The sequence below is a fragment of the Trifolium pratense genome, linkage group LG7 (genome assembly GCF_020283565.1).
Source record: "Trifolium pratense cultivar HEN17-A07 linkage group LG7, ARS_RC_1.1, whole genome shotgun sequence".
In the NCBI taxonomy this organism is placed as follows: domain Eukaryota; kingdom Viridiplantae; phylum Streptophyta; class Magnoliopsida; order Fabales; family Fabaceae; genus Trifolium; species Trifolium pratense.
This window is the reverse complement of record NC_060065.1, coordinates 35,420,864-35,444,439: the sequence shown is the minus strand read 5'-3', so window position 1 is coordinate 35,444,439 and position 23,576 is coordinate 35,420,864. Positions and strand designations below refer to the sequence as shown.

General features: G+C 28.6%; 2 protein-coding genes across 2 annotated transcripts; both read left to right on the top strand.

Annotated features, from left to right (window-relative positions):
* The first annotated feature begins 1,287 nt into the window (after positions 1-1,287).
* LOC123896339 (VQ motif-containing protein 1-like) lies at positions 1,288-1,614 on the top strand. Its single transcript, XM_045946739.1, has one exon. The coding sequence runs from the start codon at positions 1,288-1,290 to the stop codon at positions 1,612-1,614; it is 327 nt and encodes a 108-aa protein (XP_045802695.1).
* A 19,112-nt stretch (positions 1,615-20,726) lies between these two features.
* Positions 20,727-23,333, top strand: LOC123899983 (glucan endo-1,3-beta-glucosidase 14-like). The gene is made up of 3 exons (XM_045951260.1): positions 20,727-20,992; positions 21,091-22,145; positions 22,741-23,333. The coding sequence occupies exons 1-3, from the start codon at positions 20,938-20,940 to the stop codon at positions 22,813-22,815; spliced, it is 1,185 nt and encodes a 394-aa protein (XP_045807216.1). The 5' UTR covers positions 20,727-20,937; the 3' UTR covers positions 22,816-23,333.
* Positions 23,334-23,576: the final 243 nt, after the last annotated feature.

Below are 23,576 nucleotides of genomic sequence, written 5' to 3'. Positions count from 1 at the left end.
TTGTATTTTATTTATTTATTTATTTTTAAATACTTATTTAATTTTAAAATGCTACATAACCAATTTTTATTCAAAATATTCAACGGGGGCTAGCAAATGCAAAATGAGGTAAACTTGGGGGGCCAAAATCGAGCAATTGAAACTTGAAGGGCTAAAATCAAGCAATTGTGAAACTTAGGGGGTTAAAATCAAGCAATTGAAACATGGGGGTTAAAATCAAGCAATTGAAACATGGGGGGCTAAAATCAAGCAATTATGAAACTTGGAGGCCAAAACTGCATTTAAGCCTCAATAGAAAGGATATATAATAATAAATAATAATAATAATAATAATAATAAAATGTTGACTGATGACTCCCTAAAATAGAATACCTAATTGAAAAATGTTGACTAACACCTAAAATAGAAAACCTTTAAATTACAACTAAAAAAACCATTTACACCCGAAATAGAAAGTTTTTTTATTCTAAAAAAAATACTATTAATTTTTTTTTGGTAGAGAAAATACTATTAATTTATTCAAACTGTTACATTACATTGTACATCATTAACAAATATAGATTTAATATCATTTTGTCTTCAAAAAAAAAATATCGTTTTAAAAATAAAAAAACAAATCTATAAATATACTTACAATATCTAAATTAGCGACGATAGTAAAATATCTATAAATCAAGTACACCGTCCTTAACAACTCATAATCTTTAATTAATTCGATAATTAATAAAAAATAATCTATTAATTTGAACCAAACGGAACACCTTAATAAAAGAAAAGCATAAACCAAAACATAAATGAACCAATTCTATTTATTTTTTGGTAAACTGAACCAAATTTTCATGCCACGCGAGAGAGACTTCCAAAGCATATGGACTAACCAATTTTTTTTGTTTTTTTCTTAGTTGTTGAAAAACCCCCCTTCTTAGTTCCTGTTCTTTTCTTCATAATAGAAATAATTTACTATATTAATAACAATTAATAACATTATTATTAATTATGAATTTGACCATATTCCAAACTGCGTGCTATTTGACTTGGACCCCTGAAATTTCAACTGACCAGTCTCCTCTGACTGCAATCTCTCCCTTTTAAACATCACTCTCTCAATGCTTCAACTTGCATCATCACCTTTAACTTCCACTGCCAAAAATTAAACCACCAGCATTCATTTCCTATTTAATACACAAAATTCACATGCATTTCTCAACTCTCAAATATTACATCACACTATAATTAAAGCTAGCAAAAATATATATATTAAGCTCTAGATTTAATATATATATCAAGATGAGGAGGAATAATAGTGCTGAATTGGGTCCAAAGATAGTGCAAATTGAAACAAGATATGTGCAAACTGATGCTGGTAACTTTAGAGATGTTGTTCAAAGTCTTACCGGGAAGAATTCCTCGACTGACTGGATCGGTCGAGGAACATATGGTTCCGCCGCCGCCGCGGAGATTAAAGGTGGAAATATTAAGGCTGAGGAAGTGGTTATTGGTGCATCTTCAACAACTTCAAATAAGATGATGATGAGCAATATGTCATTCAAAGAGTTTGAAAGTTTATTGTTTGAGTTGCCTGCCATTCAAATCGATGAGATGGTATGGTCATAGATCAATATAATCATTTATTATTTAATACGAGTAATTTTCACGCACTATCAGAGTAGAATGTTTTTATGGTCAACACATTACGGATATTAAGATCAGTTATGTGTAAGACTTTAGAAATAATTATGATGAAAGTTATTTTTTTTTAATAATCGAATGTTTATGATTGATTGAGAATGTCGAAACTCTTGACACTAATAGTGTACGACCAATTAAAATTTTATTTTATCATTGTGTTCGATCATTTTTTTTCCACATTTTTGTTGTTATTTTCTTCCATATGATTCTTTTGTGAAAAATTGCAACGACAAGATGATAGAAACAATTCGCAATGGCAGATACGACAGATGACAACTTTTACACTTTTTATTTTATTTATTTTTAGTTATTGGATAAATATTTTGTGTGACTATCAATTAATAAAATAATGGCCGACACAAGATTTTTTAAATAAAAATACTACGTACACAAGATTACAAGACTCCCCAATAAGATTTTTTGATAATAAAATGAGTGGCATAAAAATATTAATTAACAAATTTTAAAAAATCTATTAAGATATAACATACTTCTTTAGATTTTTATATTAGGCAGTAATAATTGTCTTTTACGTATAAACCGTTGTCTAAACCAACTTATATCCGATGTAGAATTTCTTAAAATTATATATATATATATTACTTCTTTAATTACTACTAGTATCTTTAATTGTTGTCAAAGAAAAGTTTTTATTTAATTTTTATTTGTTTAATAGAAGTAATACATGGTACTTCATCTTCAATCTAAGATGACGCAGAGACCTTCGAGGATTTATTAATTTGTAGCCACATTCATGATAACTATGTACGTGGAGGTATTGTGTCCAAGCCGTGAGTGTTAACTAGCTAAAGACTTTGGTAAGAAAAAAACTAGGTAGGGACTAGGAATATTTATGTCAAAAACAAAGACATAATTTAGTTAGCTCTAGTTAGTTAAAGTTATTAAGAAAATAAATCAATGACATGTTCTTAATGATAAGTATTCTTAATTGCATTCTTAGAGAATTTAGCATATGATAAATTAAGAATATGAGAATTTGTCATCTTCAATAATATTTCTTCATCTCCATTATTTGAAATTTAGAAAAGGAATATGAAAGAAGATGAAAAAGATGAATATGAAAGAATTAACACAAGAATAGAGATTTGTGCAAAAGAGAGAAAAAAAATAGAGATGAACAATTTTTGGAGATGATAAAAGCCTCACATTTTTACAATGGAGATGCCAAAGTTGTGTTTATGACGGATGGAGATTGTCAAAGTCTCACATGACTTTTTTTTCTTTTCATATATCAATTTTTTTAAAAATAAAAATGTCATGTTTAATATAAGAGCATCTCCGACAAAAGTTTTATCATTAAGTTTTAAACACGATGCAAATCATAATTTTTGCTTCCATTAGAACACACATCTATGTGACAATACGAGTTTTATAAAAAGTTGTAGAGTATCTTATTTAATATATCGTTTCATACAAATATATAATTAATTATACTTGTAATTGACCAACAAAAGAAATATTTAAGTTATAATAGCTTAGAAGTTGTTTACATATGCACTATTGGAGTAAAATTATTGGAGTAAAATATAAATGTTTACGGTATGTCGATTGATGATGCTCTAATTTAGTCAAAATTTGTCTGGAGAGCTATCAAATTATATAAACATTCGTCTTTAGACTTATAAAATAATAATATTAGAGACACTCACCTACTTTTGTCTTAAAAAATGTGAAATAGTTTTCTATGAATTTGAATTCTTTAAAGTGTAAAACCAAAGAAATTAAGGGTTGTTATTTTAACAAATTTATGATTTGTTAATTAAGGATTTATTTGATTTTAAGTATGAGTGATTGAGTCTCACATTGATTATGAATAAGAAGAATGTTGGATGTAATATCTCTCTTTTGTGGTTCTGGAGCATTATATCCAATACTAGTATAACTTACCCTTGCAAATGCACGGGTTAATGTTCAATGAAAAATATAGATATTTTTTTGACACATGAAAAATATGGATTATTAAATTTTCAATATTTTATGGTTTTTTTAATTATTTGTAAAATTAATTTTATATTTAATGTAATAATTTATTTAAATATGATAAATGATCTAAATTTTGGAGATTTTAAGGAGAAATAGTAGAACGGAGAGTGATACTCCACTCTCCGTTCTCAACCCACATGTTCGTATATTTGTTCTTTTATTTTCATAAAAAAAAGTCATTAAGCAAAAACTAATCTAACGGTTAATATATATTAGTTCTTAATCGTCATATCTCTCCTTTAGACATTTGTTTTCTTCTGGAGTATTTTAGCCCATGTCCCCGTGTGAAAAAATTTCACATTTATGTAATGAACAGTAGAATTATTTGTCATTTGCTTGACACAAAAAAAAAATTATATCATTTTTTTTATGCATATCTCATTTGTTAATGGTGCAAATTTTAAAAAATTTATCTATTTGTTTATCTTACAGTGATGTTTGGAAAATAAAAACAAAGTAATACATGATATTATTACTTTTAATTCTTTCTTTTTTTATATATAAAATCATTGTTACTTTCAATTGATATTTATCGTATTTTTTATATAATAAAATCTACAAATGTATGTCTCACCCCGTGTAAGTTATTTTTTGCTTAATACCTCCATGTAGATTATTTTTTTATCAATACCCCCTATTGTAATATTATGTTTGGTATAAATCACTATGTAACTTTTTTTTATTAATAAAATAATAAAATAATAAAATAAAATAGAAAAATAATCTATGAAGTCAATTACTTCATTCCTTTTATATTTCAGACAATCACACCATTTTATCTGTTCGATAAGTATGAAGTTTAAGAATAACTTTTTTTGTGAACAATTAAATTACTATTTTTATTTTTTTTTATATTCCTTTTAAGGTGAGTATTTTTGTTCAGAGATTCTTAAGCCTTCAATTTTGTTTTGAAACATATTAAGCCTTCAATTTCTCAGTTCCACATTTGGCCAATTCGTTCTATATAATTTTTTTTATAAGCAATTCGTTCTATAGTATAGTCCTTCGAGGAGTTTCTATTATTTTATCAGTATATTTGTTAAATATCACATGAAAAATTAGACAAACAAAAAAATAATGAGTAAAAAAAAGAGTACAACATTTATTAATAATAGTAAAAAAAAAACATTTATAAGCATGATTTACACCAATAAAAAATAATATGAACAAAAAGTGTTTTTTAATTAGTAAACATGATTAAAAAAAATGACAATAAAATATAAAAAAAAATATAAATAAATACTTAAAACTCTAACATCAGTTGATAGTACCTAATCCTAATTTGAATAACGAACAATATGTTCTTCCGTATGGACCTGCTAATAAAAAATTATAGCTCAAAATTAGTATAATTATGATTAATCATAAACATCATTTAAATACAAAGCTTATATATATATATATATATATATATATATATATATATATATAGAGTCAGGATCCGTTGACACCAACTAGTTTGACACCAAATGTTACACCTCTCAATAACGTTTTAACCGATATAAATTTTATAAAATCCACCGTTGGATTGAAAGTTTACATCATATAGATCATTTGTGTAAAATTTCAAATAAATCCAAAATCATTTGATATGTTATTGAGATACATCAAAATTAACGGTTTTTGTATTTTTTTAAATGCCGTTAATCTTTATGTGTCTCAATAGCATATCAAATGATTTTGGATTTGTCTGAAATTTTACACAAATGATCTATATGATGTAAACTTTCAATCCAACGGTGGATTTTATAAAATTTATATCGGTTAAAACGTTATTGAGAGGTGTAACATTTGGTGTCAAACTAGTTGGTGTCAACGGATCCTGACTCATATATATATATATATATATATATATATATATATATATATATATATATATATATATATATATATAAATGCATATAACATCTTCGAAAATAAGAAAATAGAACAACAAAAAAGTTGAAGATTATCTCCTCGTAAGCACAAAAAATACGGGCACCTGCTGTAAAATAAGAAAAGAAGATTATCTCCTTGTAGACACAAAAAGGATAGCATCAAAATACAAAAATATACTATATAATATTAAACTTGAAAAAAAAACATTGAAAGAAGAAAATAGAACAACGAAAAAGTTGAAGGAAATGAGAGTGAAATCACCCAAAAAAAGAATAGAGATAAAAGATTGCAAAAAGTATAATTTTGAATTGCAATAGTGTGTGAAATCGGTTGCAAATCACAGCTATTTATATTAATAGAATGAAGATCGAAATTATAAATGTCATTTAATAGCAATTATCTAATTGACAACTTGTTCAAAAAAAATTATATAATTGACAAATTATGGGACAAAATGACTTTGTTTCTAAAATATAATATAATAATAATAATGTAATAATAATAATAATGAATAAAATATCAAATAATCAAATTAGAAGTAAAAATTGACATTGTCATTAAAAAAAATTGAAATGTATTCAATTGTTTCCTTTTGAGTGATTATTTTTGAATTAACATTAAATTTTGATTGAGAAGGACACCAAAAAAAAGTAAAAATTGACATTGTCATTAAAAAAATTGAAATGTATTCAATTGTTTCCTTTTGAATGATTATTTTTGAATTAGCATTAAATTTTAATTGAGAAGGACACTAAAAAAAAATTTCTTATATGAGTACATACATTACATAATTTCTATTGAAGTTCTATATAATTGAAAGCTATATAATATTTTAAAATTGAAAGCAGTAGTTTAAAATTGAAAGCTAGTATACATTTGTGTATCATGCATGTATCTGCTAAGTTTGAAAAGAAACCACAAAGTCTCAACCAATAAACTTAGCTTGAAAGGATTATATATAGCATTATCAAACCCATTAAATCAGCGGAGTGATTAATTCGTTCAAAAAAAAAGAAGTCAATTTTTGGACTCATTCTCCACCGATCCTTTTGTTTATCATCACAATTAACCCAACAAAGACGCTCTATTTAAATGGATTGTCCAACCAAGAATGAGAAGTAAAATGTTAACATGATTTTGATTCAGAAAAACACTAAAGAAAAAATATTCTTTATATGAGTACCGCACATAAATTCTATTGAAGATGCTCTCTAAATTGCCATATATAAAAGATGTTCTCAATTGTTGCCACATAGATTATGATGAATGAGTGGATGCCACATTGGATTAATAAAAATTAAAGTTCATAAGAAAGTGACACGTAGATTTGTTTCCTTGAGAAAAAACTCTTGTGGGATATATAAAAAAAAATATTACGTAAAAAAACTCCATTGTTTGGTATATATAAAATTTCATATATAATACTTTCACAAAAAAAAAATCATGTATAATATTATGTATTATATTAATATATATATATATATATATGGGGAGGGATCAAATTACACCGGTGTAACATTTGAGTAATGTTACACCGCTCAATAACGCTTCAACGAATACAAATTTTACAAAATCCACCGTTGGATTGAAAGTTTATATCATTTAGATCATCCATGTTCAATTTTACAAAAATCTAAAATCGTTTGATATGTTATTGAGACCGATCAAGATTAACGCTTTATGCGTTTTTATTGAATACCGTTAAGCTTGATCAATCTCAATAACATATCAAATGATTTTAGATTTTTATAGAATTGAACATGAATGATCTATATGATATAAACTTTCAATCCAACGGTGGATTTTGTAAAATTTGTATTCGTTGAAGCGTTATTGAGCCGTGTAACATTACTCAAATGTTACACCGGCGTAATTTGATCTCTCCCCTATATATATATATATATATATATATATATATATATATATATATATATATATATATATATATATATATATATATATATATATTAATGAGATATAATTATTTATATTTGAATTTGAGTTATTTCCTTTTAAAATTATTTTTAATAGGTGCATTAAATACGATTTATAAACAATAATTGAGAAATGATTGAATTTCTAAATTAGGCAAAGATTCTAAGTAAAATGATATCATCATGTATTAGAGAAATTGGAAAGGCCTTCATAGTTAGCCACATAGGAATTGGAGAAATATTAGAATGTCACATAAGACATGGATCAATGAAATGGTGCCACATAGGAATAAGACTATGAGAGAAAAACTCCTAAACATATAAATAATAGATTTCTCTCGAGCTTTCCCAGACTTTCCAACAAAGTGGTATCAGAACTTTTAGTTTGATTTGGTGAAGTTCTTATCATCCGTTGTGAAGTTTAGACTAGAGAAAATTGATGGAAGAATCATATTTGACTTATGTTGATACAATAAAGATCACAGAAAGTATTGAGTTAGTTGATACAAATGCATCGATTGACATTGATGAATAGAAGATGTGCTGTGAGATTATTTGTGTGAAAATATATATGTTGCAAATGCTTGCATCAGCACAACAAATAAACCAAAACAAATCGTAAATCTGAGAGCAAATATAATTGTTTTTATCTTAATGGAAAAATAGTTACTTGAGCAAACGATGCATGCATAAAAACGTTTCCAACTTGTTCTAAACATTTATCAAAATTCAAATTTCGAGAAATGTTAAGAGTTAACGCTGCTGATCAAGATGGTTTCTCTCCCAACCCCCCTCAATTCTTTTCTACCCCTGAATTTCCGTTTTTGCCCCTGGGATACTGCGGTTTATACGAACCGAAATAAGCTGACATGCTGATAAAATTCGGTAACCACTTACCGAAATCTGGGACATTTCGGTTCGCAGGTACCGAAACAATTATTTCGGTAAACTTCTACCGAAAATGGCCTAATTCCAGCGACCAACGTACCGAAATCTAGGACATTTCAGTTCGCATATACCGAACAAGCTGACGTTCATTTTTTGTGTACCGAAAACGCTAATGTTCGGTTTGCAGTTACCAAAATGGTCTAATATTTTGCTTCGGTGAATACGAACCGAAGTTTTTTGACAAAAATGTTTCAAACCGCAAGGAGCAAACTTGGATTTTTGGGGGGTAGAAAAGAATTGAGGGGGGTTGGGAGAGAAACCATCGCTGATCAAATGTATAGGCCCAGTCCATTGTCAAAAAAAATGTGGAATTTTTTTTTTCTACCCCAACAATCTTCACTCTACCCCAACATATTTTTCAAAATACCCAGTATACCCTTATAAAAAATTAGTATATTTTAATAATTTTTTTTGTCGTATTATACTGTTCCGGTAGACCGTTTCATCCTCCAAAAAAACTGTTCCTGTATGTTAATTTTATTTTACCGGTATACTTTTTAAAAAGTGTTCCGGTATGAAATTTTTCTAAAATTTATTTTGATTACCGGAATACTTCAAAAAGAGATCCGGTATACTTACTTACAAGAGTTCTGGAAAACTTGAAAAAAATTTCAGAATAAACCGGAATACTTACTTACAAGAGTTCTGGTATGTAACATTCCTAACGAAATGGATCATGATCTAACAGAGATTGCTGTGTGCAATAAAAGTTTGCAAAATAAGCAAAACACACCTCTTGATCAAATAACACCATCCGTCGAAGTCAAATACATACTCAACTCTTGAAACAGGAAAAACAATCCTCGGCAAATCTGTGGAACCTATTTCCATAAATTAATCAAGCTAAGATTTTGTCTCTGGTTTATGATGCAATTCCATGTGTTTAGAAGGAATGGACATGTGTGATCATATAGTGGGTTGTGATTGGGATTGAAAAGGATTAAATTGCAGAGTTAAAGAGAAGCCTCTGTCACAAGGTTAAAAGAATTTCGTTTTTCTGGAAAAAAAAATTGGTGTAGTTGTCTACGACCTGCTTGAATTTCGTGGCTAAATATGTAATATGCAACCCCCAAAAACGCCAATCCATAACCAATCAAATTAATAGGTGTAACAGTATCACAGACCAAGAGAATGCAATCAAAAGCCAATCGTAAGCCTTCTATAGATGCATAAAATAAAATTTAGAAAAATTTTAGAAAAATTTCATACCGGAACACTTTTTAAAAAGTGTACCGGTAAAATAAAATTAACATACCGGAATAATTTTTTTGGAGGATGAAACAGTTTACCGGAACAATATAATACGACAACAAAAAAATTATTAAAATATACTAATTTTTTATAAGGGTATACTGGGTATTTTGAAAAATATGTTGGGGTAGAGTGAAGATTGTTGGGGTAGAAAAAAAAAAATTCAAAAAATGTATAGGCTCAGCCCAGTTAATCCAATACCAATGGCTGGAAGCCTGGAAGGCCAATTGGAAGCCCATAGGAAGAAAATTTTCTCACTCCAACATGGACAAAACTTATGTCATTTCAAGCCACTAGACCACTAGGTCTAGTGGTGAAATATTTGGGTAGTACGTTATAAGTCCTGGGTTCGATTCACAGCTCATTGTAAACAAAAAAAAAACTTATGTCATTTCTTAATTATTCACTCATACACAATGTTTCATTTAAAATATTTTTCTGTGAGATGAAAAAAATTTCACACTTTAACTTATGGGTCTTGCTAAACGGTGCCCCCGGCACTCTTTAAGCATTATATTTAAGGAAATAATTTATCTAAAATGTTAAACATTTCAATTCCCAATGTGTTGACTTTACTTATTTCCATAAAATTTTAACAAAAACTTACTATTTAAGATGCTTAAAGAGTGCTCTGGGAGCACTATTTAGCATTTTCCTTAACTTATTTCATTAAAAATATTTTCATGGGGTGAGGGGATAAATAAATTTGATTTTTATAAAATTTGCTACTTAAAGTGTGAATTTAGGTTGTTACTTAATTTTCCCATAATTTTTCCATGGGTGTGTGACGAGTGTATGGGGTTGGGATAAAAATATTTCACTTCTTAAGTAACAAGTAGAGTATTTTGGAAAATTAGAAGGGCGCGCGAGTACTTATGAGACACGAAAAATACTCCAAAACTTATATCATTTTTTATGTTTTTTTTTTCTCTATAATTCTTAGTTACTCATGATTTTTTTTTTTGAATACATATTTTGTTGCTATAACAAACGAGAAAATTATTATTTGAGTTAAAATAAAAATTATACGAAAAATATCTAAAAATTACAAATTCAGATTGTATGCAATCAAAACTGTATACAATGAGATAAAATCTGATTGCCTATGTACCCGTGAGCTTAGCTTAATTGATATGGACATCACATTATATATGTAGGAGCCGGAGTTCGAACACCCGACACTCCACATATTCACCATTAAAGTAAAATTTTTAACCACTAGACCACTTGACCTAAAAAAACTGATTGTCTATGATTAAAACGATTTAAATATAAAAGAGGAAAAATTGTTTTAAATATGAACTATCCTATTTTAATCGGACGACCAAATTTCTTTTACCGCAAGACTACATGCATGCATGCAGATCCAAATCCTAAACAATACACATTGTTTTAAAGATTTTTCTCTTTTTCAAATGCAGATCCAAATCCTAAAAAATACACATTGTTTTAAAGATTTTTCCCTTTTTCAACTTGTTCTCCCTCCTGCAAAACGGATTAAGTTATAAGTAACAACAAAGACAAAAGGAAAACATAAGCATGTGATATGCGTTATATACATAGATTGTGCGTTAACATGTCTTTGAGCAAATATGAACATGTGATGTGTGTTAAAATAAAATCACTTTTTAGAGAGCATAACAAATCTCTCCCATACTCTCCACCGAGGATTCATCCATATTTGCAACAAATTGTCTAATTTAATTGTCTTTCAACACAAAGAAAAAAAAAAGGCATGATCCCTTTACCAAGTAAAATCCTCTTTACCAATATTCACTTACACATGCATATTCATATTTCATTTCGATGCATGAAGGGGGAAAAGAAAATATAGCAAACGTAGGACTTTTTAGTCAAAAGAAAGAAAGAAGCAAACATAGGACTTTAGAGTTTTCATATATTGATATAACGAGTTTTTTTGATAAATTAAGAGCATATAGACATCAAGGTAAAAACACTATCATTTTCTGTCTCCACCTATGTCTCATATTATTATTAAAAAATAAAAATAAAAAATATACAAAAATCCGGGGGATATGAATGAGTTTGAATAAATAAAATTTTCTATAATATATTTCATTTTTAAGGTGTATAAATGAGTGTATGAGAGTTCAAATTCTAATTTCTGCATATTACATGTAATGTGTTTATCAACCGAGTTATGTACTTAGAATAAAAATGAATATATTGAACATCAAGGGCCCAATTAAAAATTGGAATATCCCTTCAAAATTGAATGAATTTGCAGCCGGATAAGGACAATATTGCTACACACTTTATTTTTTCAAGTGATCATCTTTATGGACGTAAGCTTTTCTTTTTAGCCCTTTTAGCCGTGGAATCACATGCAAGGCTTGGGGTGATGCCATTCATAAAGTTAGCTTAAAGTGAAAATCTTCAACTTAAGTCTTGCTTACTTGCTTTTCCATATGTCTTAGCTTCTCTTCTGGATCAACAGTGAACTTAAAATTAAATGCTAGCTGTTCAACACCTAAACATAATTATCAGCTTATCATCTCTGATTATTCACATCACATACAGCTAGCTGATAACAACTTGTGTAAATTGGAAGTCTATACATCATCCAATAGACAAGACAAAATTTGCTAGCAATGGAATTTTTCAAGTGAAATATTGGGGACTGATCTGAGATATTATTGTTAATTAATTAAAGTAACACTAATAAGTAATAACTATTTTATAAAGAGAATTTGAACTCGGTATTTTGAAATAACTGTTTTAGACTGGACTAATTAAAGTTCAATACAAATGATCTAATATAATTATCATAGAATCAGTTTCACTTAACGCCACTCTAACAATTAAGTCCAGAGTCACAACACACTTTCGACGGTAAGATTTATCTCAACGGTCGTATTCATTCCTCGTCGGCTATCACGAAGATAGTTATAAACCCCCACCCATTCTATTTAAGCGTGAAGATTTTCGCTCCAAAATATGATTCAAACACTTTTCTCACATACTGACTTGATCGTCGGAGTGTTAACCAATTTTGCAAGTACATTTGTCACCATGAACCACCACTCAAACTACCAATTCAGTCATATATGAGTGTGTTTCATCTGATAAAAAATTAGGGACTAAACATGACAACTCAAACTGTATTGTGTTCGATTTTAAACTGTGTCTGGTGGTATTGAACAAACTGAGGGCCAATGAACATGACAAAAACTGAAATTTTTGTCTCACACTGAACCACGGGACAACTTTTTGTCCTGAGTACAAGTTGTCTAAAATACTAAAATAACATTTTGTCCACCAAATATCGTACAACACAAAATTTGTTCAATATCTTAAACGTAAGATTGATCTCAACGGTCCTCTTCATTCCTAATCGGCTATCACATAGACAATTATAACTCTCTTCTATTTAAGTGTAAAGGCTTTCGCAACAAGGTATGATTCAATCACTTATTCGTCACTTTAAACCACCGCTCAAAGTACCAATTTAGTCATATAATTACTATTGAGGGTTATTATGTCTCTATTATTCTTTTAGAGCATTATGTCACTATTAGGTAACTGTACCATTTTATTTGCTTAGAATAGTAAATGGATTGAGATCATTCACATCCACATATCCTCAACTCACTCATTGAAATCTCTCAAGGAGACATGTAACTTTTTGCTAGGATGATTGTCTATTCCAAACAAAATTTTAGTGGAAGAGAGCATGAACACTTGGTTTAATTTCATTAATAATTTGACCAACCTTATAATATATTTTGGCAATAAATTTTTTTCTCATATATAAAAAACAGGATAGAGTCTCTATGACCATGACCTTAAAGCATTGCGAATTTATTTGAAATCTATGGATAAACTCATCAGAAAAGTTTGAACAACATGCTTGCCGACCAGACAAGTTTTTTAGGCAATGACACACACCGATATATTAAGACATTTCAGTTCATAAGATTTAACAAATTAAGACATTTCAACCATAAAAAATGTACTAACTTCCAACTCATCATGTGTACACACTTTGATGGCCACTGCTTTTCAGCTCAAAGTGTTTTATAAGGTATATGTCATTCATTCCTAATCCCAATTCAATCAAAGTAAGGTTAATTAATTATCATTTGATCAACATAGTCCAAATTTTCTGCATATGATATAAATTAAGGTTCTAATCAATAAGTCCTTTCTTAAGTAAAATTAATGTATTAATACTCAAGTGCGCTTAGATGAAATGACACGAGTCTCTTATAGTTTAACTAAGATCATGGATTCGATCCCTGTCTTGAGCAGCGTTAAAATTCTTAGAAAAAATTTGCCGCCCTTTTGAGTCATATAAGGTTCGGAGGATTAGTCTCTGCAGTTGCGTAAAGATGCTGGGTTGATAAATTTTTTTAATGTATTAATAGTCTGTATTAGAGATCCAATGTGATTGTCTGACTTCAATCTTTTTCGTTAGTTACCAAGACTCATAGATCATGGATTAATAATATAATAGGCTAGCTCTAAATCTTCTTTTGAAGTATAGTCATTAGTAAAGACTTCTTAACTTTATTACTTTTTATATAGGTTTTGTGTCAAACCAGAACATTGAAACTAAAATATCGAGTTCGAGTGCTTAATGAACTTCTTATGAATTTGGGAGAATTTAAATTTAATTTTTGGTGAGAATAATTTTTTTATCAGATTTTACTTACCTTACAGCCGAATTTTGGATTACTAAACTCCGTTCTCTAGAACAGGGTTAATACCAAAGAAAAAAGAAACATTGACATAGATAAATTTATTTTCATCATTTCTTCTATAAGCATTTTGGTTTTCAATTTTTTTTATCATTTCTTTATACGTATGAATCAAGAATTAAGTTTTTTTTTTTGCTACAAAAAATATATGGTGCCCACCGTGGATTACATGCTTAAAAGACCAAGATCGATGAGCAATTTATTGTTGGTGAACATTTCCCATTTGTATACTACACAAAAGCATGAACAAAAACATATGGATTATATTTATAAGATAAGAACACCTGCATTTCATACCCTACAAACTCAATTGCCCTTCCCTTATCTATTCAATTAATTTCTTGAAAGTTTAAGGGATGACGTAATGATTAGGATCAAATATGTTTGCTGCTGCTTTAAGTTTATGGATGGGTCAAATAGTTCAATCATATAGGCACACCAATTTGGTTTTCTTTTATTGTTCAAATATTTGGGGATAATCCTAATGTAAAAAACCTCATACATTGGGTCTGTTTGGTTCAACATAGGGGAGGGGAGGGGAGGTATATTTTAATGAAGGGGAAGGGAGGTGAGGGGAGGGGAGGTGAAATTTGTACTTACACATATGTTTGGTTCAAAAGAAGGAAGGGGAGGGGAGGTGATGAATTTTAATTAGATATATGTTTGGTTCAAGAGGGGGAGGGGAGAGATTTTAAAACTAATTTACTTTTTTATCCTTATAATTTTCATGTAGTCTGACAATTTTATAGCTACTTGGTGCGAATTAACCTATATATCCACAATATTTTCTCAATTTTTATGATTGATCTAACCCAAAAATAATATTTATAAGTTTAAATTACCTATAAATATATTTAAAAGAATTTTTTGATAATTATTAACAAAAAAACCTTGTACTGATACTAATATTGTACAAAAAAAGTAATATTTATTTATAAGTATAAAGATCTTGTACTAATACTAATATTTAAAAAAAAAAAAAACTCTTGTATATTATAAGTTATAACGTAACAAACTTAATGATATTTTAAAAAATATAAATACTAACTAATATGATGCAGGTAAAAAGTAAGTAACAACGTTGATTTTCTATAAAAAAAATAACAACGTTGATTCAAAAAATTATATGAACTTTACAAGATAACAATGTAATACAAAAAAAATTAGCACAACAGTTTATGAATATAAAAAGACATGCGTAACAATAAAAAAACGTTTGAAAAAAAAATTAGAACTAAAAAATGGATAATTTTGGCATTTTAAAATAATTATGGGGACAATTATGTCAAAATAATTAAAATGGTAATGATATCTTTCTCCTTCCCTCCCCTCGCCTCCAAATCCCCCCAATTTGGGGGGAAGCAAAAATTGGGATTTGGAGGTATTTTCCTCACCTCCTCTCACCTCCCCTCCCCTCCTAAAAATTGAACCAAACACAATTAATTTAAAATATCCCCTCACCTCCCCTCCCCTCACCTCCAAAACCCCCGAACCAAAAGAAAGTCCAAGTTAATTCCAATTTAATTGATTTATCGGAATCCTACATAATCACCGTCGTGATATAAAATATACGCATATTATTTTACTGTGAATTCAACAGTAGACAAATATTCTATTCGATAAAAAATAGCGGATATAGCTGATAAGCAGGGATGAATTTAGTGTGGGGGCAGTGTAGTGGGGTCAGCCGACCCCCCTTGCCTATTATATTTTTAGTTAATACTAGTATTATTTATGCAATGTGATCCCATATATTTGGTATTATCGTTTTTATATAGTCAATTTATTACACTATAACAAATATAAAATTAATAAGACTAATTTATAATACTAATGAGTATCTTAAGAGAATTGACTAATAAACCAAAATAAGTAATTTTGTATATAAGAAAATGTTAAAATTATATAAATGACAATTTATATTTTTTTAAGTTATAATTTTGACCCACTTACTAAAATTTCTGGATCCGTCCCTGCTGATAAGCCAACTTAATTATAGCGGATGAACATATAAGTTAGCTTTGAGCTTATAGCGAATAAGCTAGCTGGTTGAATTTGTAGTGTTCGTAAAATTAGCGGTTGAACTATCTTATAAGTATGAAATGACATAAAAAATATATATTTAATTAATATTTAAATTTTTTCAAGTAAGATGATAGGGGTAATATTGGTAGAAAAAATGATAAGTTATAAGCTCATAAGCTACTTGAAATAACGTTTGAAAAATAAGTTATAAGCTAGTAAATTAAACTATAAACTCGTTTTAGAAAACTATTATCAAATAGAACTTTTAACGCATAAGCTATACACTATAAATTAGCTTATATGTCTTCCCAAACGAATCAAAATCCATTTTAAAAACTCCCCCTTCAATACTCACCTTTACTTGTGAACATCTAGATCATTGGTTGGGCAGAGAAGCACATGTACCAAATTAAAAGCTGGCTTTGGTTAACCAGTAAATTTGGCAAAATAAAACAGCAAGAATTGCAGTCTTTGTTGGTGGATAAGGAATTGTTTCTTGTATAGGTAAAGATCAATTTAGGCCAACTTGTTTATAGATGTCCAAGAAATTAGGTTTTTTCCTTCCATTTTATAGATGTGTGAATCTTTTATTCTAAATGATAATTATTATTTAAGAAATTCAGTTTTTTTTTTTAATAAAGAAAAAACTCAATTTTCTGGCAGTGGCTTAACACTAAGAAAAAATATTTAGTTTTGATTTTAATTCTTGCCGGTCTAATCGATCCAATGGCTTGTTTAGGCTATGTCAATTTATGTAATTTTCGTTTTCAAAAAAAATTTATGTAATTTTTGTTTTAGTTACCGTTAGTGTGTTTTAAAAGAAAAAGTAATAGTAAGTTTTTTTTCTTCTTTTACTTGTATATTAATTAATTGTTAGTTAATAAAAGAAAAACCGATAGTTAGGTTTTAACATTCGATCATCTATATATATATATAAGTTAGTAGTTTATCATGAGAGCCTTACAAATTGTCCACTCTTTTATCTTCATCAGAGAATTTATGAGACGTCTAAGGTGTGTTATCTTCGGCCAACAGCTAATAGCCGAAGATAACTAGCTATTCTGTTTTTTATTTTTAAAGATGAAGATTTTGCTAGTGTTTCTTTCTATGAGTGATTTTGCTAGTGATTGAACTTTCCAAACTGGATGCGGATGTATCCCTAGATTTGTAATCTTTCAGCATTTCGTTGATTGATGAATAATTAGCAAGATACAAGAATAAACTATGCATGCATGAATATTCTCATCGCAATACTTTATCAAGTTCCATCATTCAGATGCTAATGTCGGTGATAATTACATATTCATTTCCTATTAATTATATTATTCATTAATTATTTTTCTTTTCCAATTGTGAAATAATTAATAAGCAAGCTACAGTGTGATTCTCAATCATTGCGAATTGCTGTTCAACAACCGTTAAGAGAATATTTGTGCAGAATCTATATCATATCTCTATATTAATCTTTAAGCATCGATAAAAATATCGTCAGATTTTGAAGTTATATCTTATAATTCATATGATTAAAGAAGACTTGTTTGCTAAACGTTTTTCAGAAAGAACTTATAGTTTATTTTTCAAACATTATTTTAAGTAGCTTATGAGCTTATAACTTATCAATTTTTCTTCCAATTTTATCATGTCATTTTACTTGAAAAAAATAAATATTAATTAAATATTTTTTATGTTATTTCATACTTATAAGTTAGTTCAACCGTTAATTTTACTAAACACTGCAAATTCAATCAACTAATTTATCCGCTATAAGCTAAAAGCTAGCTTATAAGTTATTCGCTATAAGCGCATCCACTATAATTAGTTATCAGCTATCAACTATTTTTTACCAAATAAATATTGTTTCTTAAATAAGTATTGATACTTATATATTATGATCATGTGACCAATGACATAGAGTTATTGATGAGATATGTAGAGTTATTAGTGGGATCGATTTATAATTTTTTAAGAGGTGCTAAGTTGAAGAAATTGAGTGATTATTAAGTATTATAATTAAAAAATTATAAGTAAATAGTGTACATGTGAGACCCAATTTAAGGACAAAAAAATCGGAAGCTCCATAGGGGATACTCTTAATATTTCACTTCAAGATTACTTTATAGGATTCAAACTATGATCTGCATATTTCATGTAATTCGTACCAATTAAGTTATGCTCACATGACGAATTTAACATATCTCTTTATGAACAAACAAAATTAACATTATTTCTTGAAAAAAAAATTAACATTAATTTTTAAAAAATTAAGTAGAAAACATTTCCCAAAGTAACCAAGATGTTAGAGATAAAAACACACTTAGAGTTAGAGATCCTTTAAGTCAGAGATGGTGCTTTTGTTGAAAAGATACATTTTACGTGGATATGTGATTTTTAATCACGAACAAAAGGACCCCATGCAATTACATAAAATAAATTAGCTCAAAATTTTTGTTTTACCACGATAGTTCAGGATCATAGGTTATGAATCTTTGTGATTCATATTTTAAAATTTTCATAATGGTGTTTCAATATTAAAAAAGAAATAAAAAGGATCCGAAAAAAATAGAATAAAAAAAATCATACAGAAAATAAAATTATCACTTCCCATGATTGTTATACCTTTCTTGAAAGAGGAGAGACTATCGTGCTGATAACGTGTTATGAACTATTTCTAAGCATGAACAATAATATGGAAGAATAGAGAAGAAGAAGAAGAGAAAGAGAGAAGAGAAATGAATAGACTTTGTATTATTCTATTCACAAGTGCTTTACATTGTAACAAAGGAATCCTATTTATAGGACAACATTTATGAGACAAGAAAACTTACATAATAATGGACACTCATTACATATTATTATTCTTAACGGTTTAAATTGGGTATTTTTTTTTTTTTTTTGACAAAAGTTTACTATGGAATTGGAAAGCATCTCTCCAAGTCAAAAAGTTTGAGTTCCAGCAGAGCTATACATAGCCTTTAAATTTTAACGTAAAAAAACATCATATCTAAAACGGCGCCGTATGGATAGTGCCACCCTGAGAGTGGTTTAGCGCCTTAATTAGCTCAATAAATAAACAAAGGGCCAATGAGGCATTTAAGCTCGGTCTGGTAAAATTAAGCTATAAGCTATCTGATAGCTGATAAGTTAGCTTATAGTTGATAATTGAAAAACTAGCTGATTGAAATTAAAGTGTTTGATAAAATTAGCTTTTTAAATAATTGATAAATATAAAATGACATAAAATGACATTTATATGTACTGGGTAGTTTTTTTTAGTGGCTAGTTTTTTATTTTATAAAACATAATAAAATTAAATTAAAGGTTAAAAATGAAAAAAAACTGTAAAAAACTATAAGCTATAAGCTCAAACACTACTTGAAATAGTATCTCAAAAAAAGCTACAAGCTCATGAGAAAAGTTGTTTACCAAACACTTTTATTTTTTTCAAACAAGCTTATAAGCTAGTACAATAAGCTATAAGCTAGCTTATTGGCCTTACCAAACACACCTGAATGAGCGAGACACTCTTTTTTTATGTAAATAAATGAAATGATAAACTATTGAAAACCCACATACACAAAGTGTGGGAATCGAAGTTCGAATTTCGATCACGACATCCTACATTAATAATTTTGACATTTTTATCAGTTAAGCTAGGATTTATAGACACTCTACAATATATCAAAATTACAAACATATTTTTAATGTCATTTTTGTTAATAAATATATGAACTAAATTGATCGATAAAAAATATATTTAAAGACTAAATTTATTATCTACAAACAAATTTGATGATCAAAATGATCATTTTGTCCAATAAACAATTATGTTGGTTCAAATGAAATTAAACTTAAATTCTTTAATTATAATCACAAATTTGAATCTTGAAAACTAATCATATATTCATTCAATTTCTCAGAAATGAGTCGTATGACTAATTAATTTTTATAATATAATCACAAAAACATTTTAGAAAGAAAAGAGAGAATGTAATATGGAATCTCTCATGATTAAGGTGGACTAAAATTTAATCTCACTTCAAATTTTGGGATCATGCAATCAATAACTTGCCTTAAAGGCTCTAATATTTAATTTAACCAATATATAAAGAGGATTTTTCTTTGCCTTTGTTTGAAGAAATTGGCTTAAAGGGTATTGAGGTCAAAAGGATAATTGGAAGTTGACGTGGGTTGGAAAGAGACAACCTAGTCCAAAAGAATCTACAGTTACTTATATATCTATACATCTATATCTATGTATCTATATATAAATATAACCAAACCAAACCCATTTGAAAAAAAAACCAAGAAGTGTTAATTGCAAATACAATACTCAAAGAACCAAACACAAATCCTCTTATTTCATTTACCTTAACTCTCTTTACCTCCAAAAATATTAATTCAAACAAGAAAAGAAAGGAATTACATAGTCCTATATATTTCCCTATCATTTTCGAATCCTATAGAATCTTTTCTTTTCCTTCCTCAACATGACAACATTCATCACAACATTGTTTATTTTTCTAGCATTTTCTCTCCATGCAGGTATTCTATTATGTTTTTTTCTCTCTTTCTTTTCTTTCTTTCTAGCATTTTCTCAATATTTAGTACTAATTAATCCATTGATTAATGTGAAATTACAGATATTGGATATTGTTTTGGAATCAACTATGGTCAAGTAGCTAACAATTTGCCACAGCCTGATAAAGTTCTTGTACTATTGAGCACTCTCAACCTCACAAAAACAAGAATCTATGACACAAATCCACAAATTCTTGGTACATTTTCAAAATCAAATATTGAAGTAATTGTGACGGTTGAAAATGAAATATTGAACCAATTAGATGATCCACAACAAGCACTTCAATGGGTAAATAGTCGTATAATACCGTACCTACCAAATACAAAAATAACTGGAATTCAGGTAGGTAACGAAGTTTTCACTGATGATGATACAACTCTTCTTCAACATCTTGTTCCGGCCGTGATTAATATCTACAATGCTTTAGCTCATTTAGGTTACTCAAACATTTGGGTTTCAACTCCGAGTTCTTTAGCAGTGTTGGAAACTTCATACCCTCCTTCGGCGGGTAGTTTCAAAGGCGAAATTGCTAGCATGATGTACCAATTTTTGAACTTCTTGCAAACAACAAAAGCACCTTTTTGGATCAATGCTTACCCTTATTTTGCTTACAAAGATGATCCAGATTCAATTCCTTTGGATTATGTTTTATTTAATCCTAATCAAGGAATGGTTGATCCTAATACAAATCTACATTATGATAACATGCTTTATGCTATGGCTGATGCTGTTTCATTTTCGATTGCGAAAATGGGATTTAAAGGGATTGAAGTTAGAGTATCTGAGACAGGTTGGCCTTCTAGAGGCGACCCAAATGAGGTTGGTGCTTCTCCGCAAAATGCTGCAATTTATAATAGGAATTTGTTGAAACGACAAATGGCGAATCAAGGGACACCCTTGAATCCTAGAATGAGGTTGGAGGTTTATTTGTTTGCATTGTTTAACGAAGATTTGAAACCTGGACCAACTTCAGAACGAAATTATGGTCTTTTTAGACCTGATGAATCTATGACTTATAATGTGGGGATTTCTACCCTTGCAACACCATCTTCATCATCTTCATCACCATCAGATTCCGGTTCATTTCCTATTGAATCCTCTGCCACTAAGATTAAGGTAAAACCATATAGCCTACACACATACAAATGTGTGTAAATGTGTAGGAAAAACTGATTTTTTTTTTTAAAATGACTCGTTGACATTTTTTAAATTTGAAACACACTTTTATGTAGCAATATAAGTAAGCTCGTGAAAATTTCGACAAAATATTTTTACTTTTAATTTATAAGAAATTTTTAAACAGTTTATATGAAAAATTATGAATTTCAATCATGAATCATAAAATGTTACAATCCAAGTTAATTAATAACTAAAATTGTTCACTATAAATAGTTGGTTAAATATTACATTCATGAATCCATGATCATGTTTATGCAAGGAAACATGCATGCATGTATACACAGTTTTCTTTAATTATACTATATGCACAACTGTTTAAAATGTAAGATCCAAAAATCATAATGGGCCCAACCCACTTATAATTTACTAATCATATATCTTATTGAAATATGGTGATGAAAATGTTAGTAAATATTATAATTTTTTTAATAGGAAAATGTTAGTAAATATATACCAATTGAATATAATTATCTTCAATTTGATCCTTTTCATTCATTTTTTTAATTAATTCAATTTTATTAATGTGAAACAGGTAGCACAAAAGGGATACCAAAACTTGGTGTATTGGATGTTTGTATATGTGTTGATTTCAATCCTTTATGTGTGATGACTATCCCATAATTGTGGGAATCATTTCTTATATGCATTAAGTAGAGTTGGGATTGTACTTCTTTCAAAGTGGCTAAAAAATAGACCCAACTCTTGAAACAAAGGTACTTTCAGAATCATATCTCAAAATTAAAGGTACCTATATTGCAAAAAAATAGGACCAACACACTTTCCAAACAATTGGGCAACAAAATCAGGAATATGATACTCAAAGAAAGGAATTCAATGGAGAAATGGAAGATTACACACATGTCTTTGTCAAGTTCTTCCACTCACCCCACCATTATGTCACATTCTAGCTATTAGCATGTGGAGGTGACACAAAACTTAACTTATTTAGGTAGATAGGGGACAAAAGCCATCTCATTCTTTCGATGCAAGATGTTGCAAAAGCATAAACTCTAGTTTTTATTTTAATTGTTTTAATTACCAATTATATAACATGTATATTGTTCATTATGTGAATTTAATTTCACTTTTGTTTCTATCTTGCATTTCGGGTATTTATGTCTACAAGTCGTAGTTCAACTGATAACAAATGTCTAAATTATTAGGTCGAATACTATGGTCAGAGTTCGAATCTCAATTCATTCACATGTGTGTGTGAGTTTATGATGACTTTAATATCGATTTTTTTTTTTTTTTTTGCAAATGTCAGTGGGTTAATGTTTATGTTAGTTTTTAAAGTTTGTATTTTACATTTCTTTTTTAAAATTCATTCGGTGTCTCTTAGCTCACAAATCAAACTATCTGCGCAAC

Coding starts and splice junctions, on each gene's coding strand:
- LOC123896339 (XM_045946739.1), top strand. CDS start 1,288: ATGAGGAGGAATAATAGTGCTGAATTGGGTCCAAAGATAGTGCAAATT.
- LOC123899983 (XM_045951260.1), top strand. CDS start 20,938: ATGACAACATTCATCACAACATTGTTTATTTTTCTAGCATTTTCTCTC. Junction 20,993..21,090: donor AGCATTTTCTCTCCATGCAG/GTATTCTATTAT, acceptor GTGAAATTACAG/ATATTGGATATTGTTTTGGA. Junction 22,146..22,740: donor CCTCTGCCACTAAGATTAAG/GTAAAACCATAT, acceptor AATGTGAAACAG/GTAGCACAAAAGGGATACCA.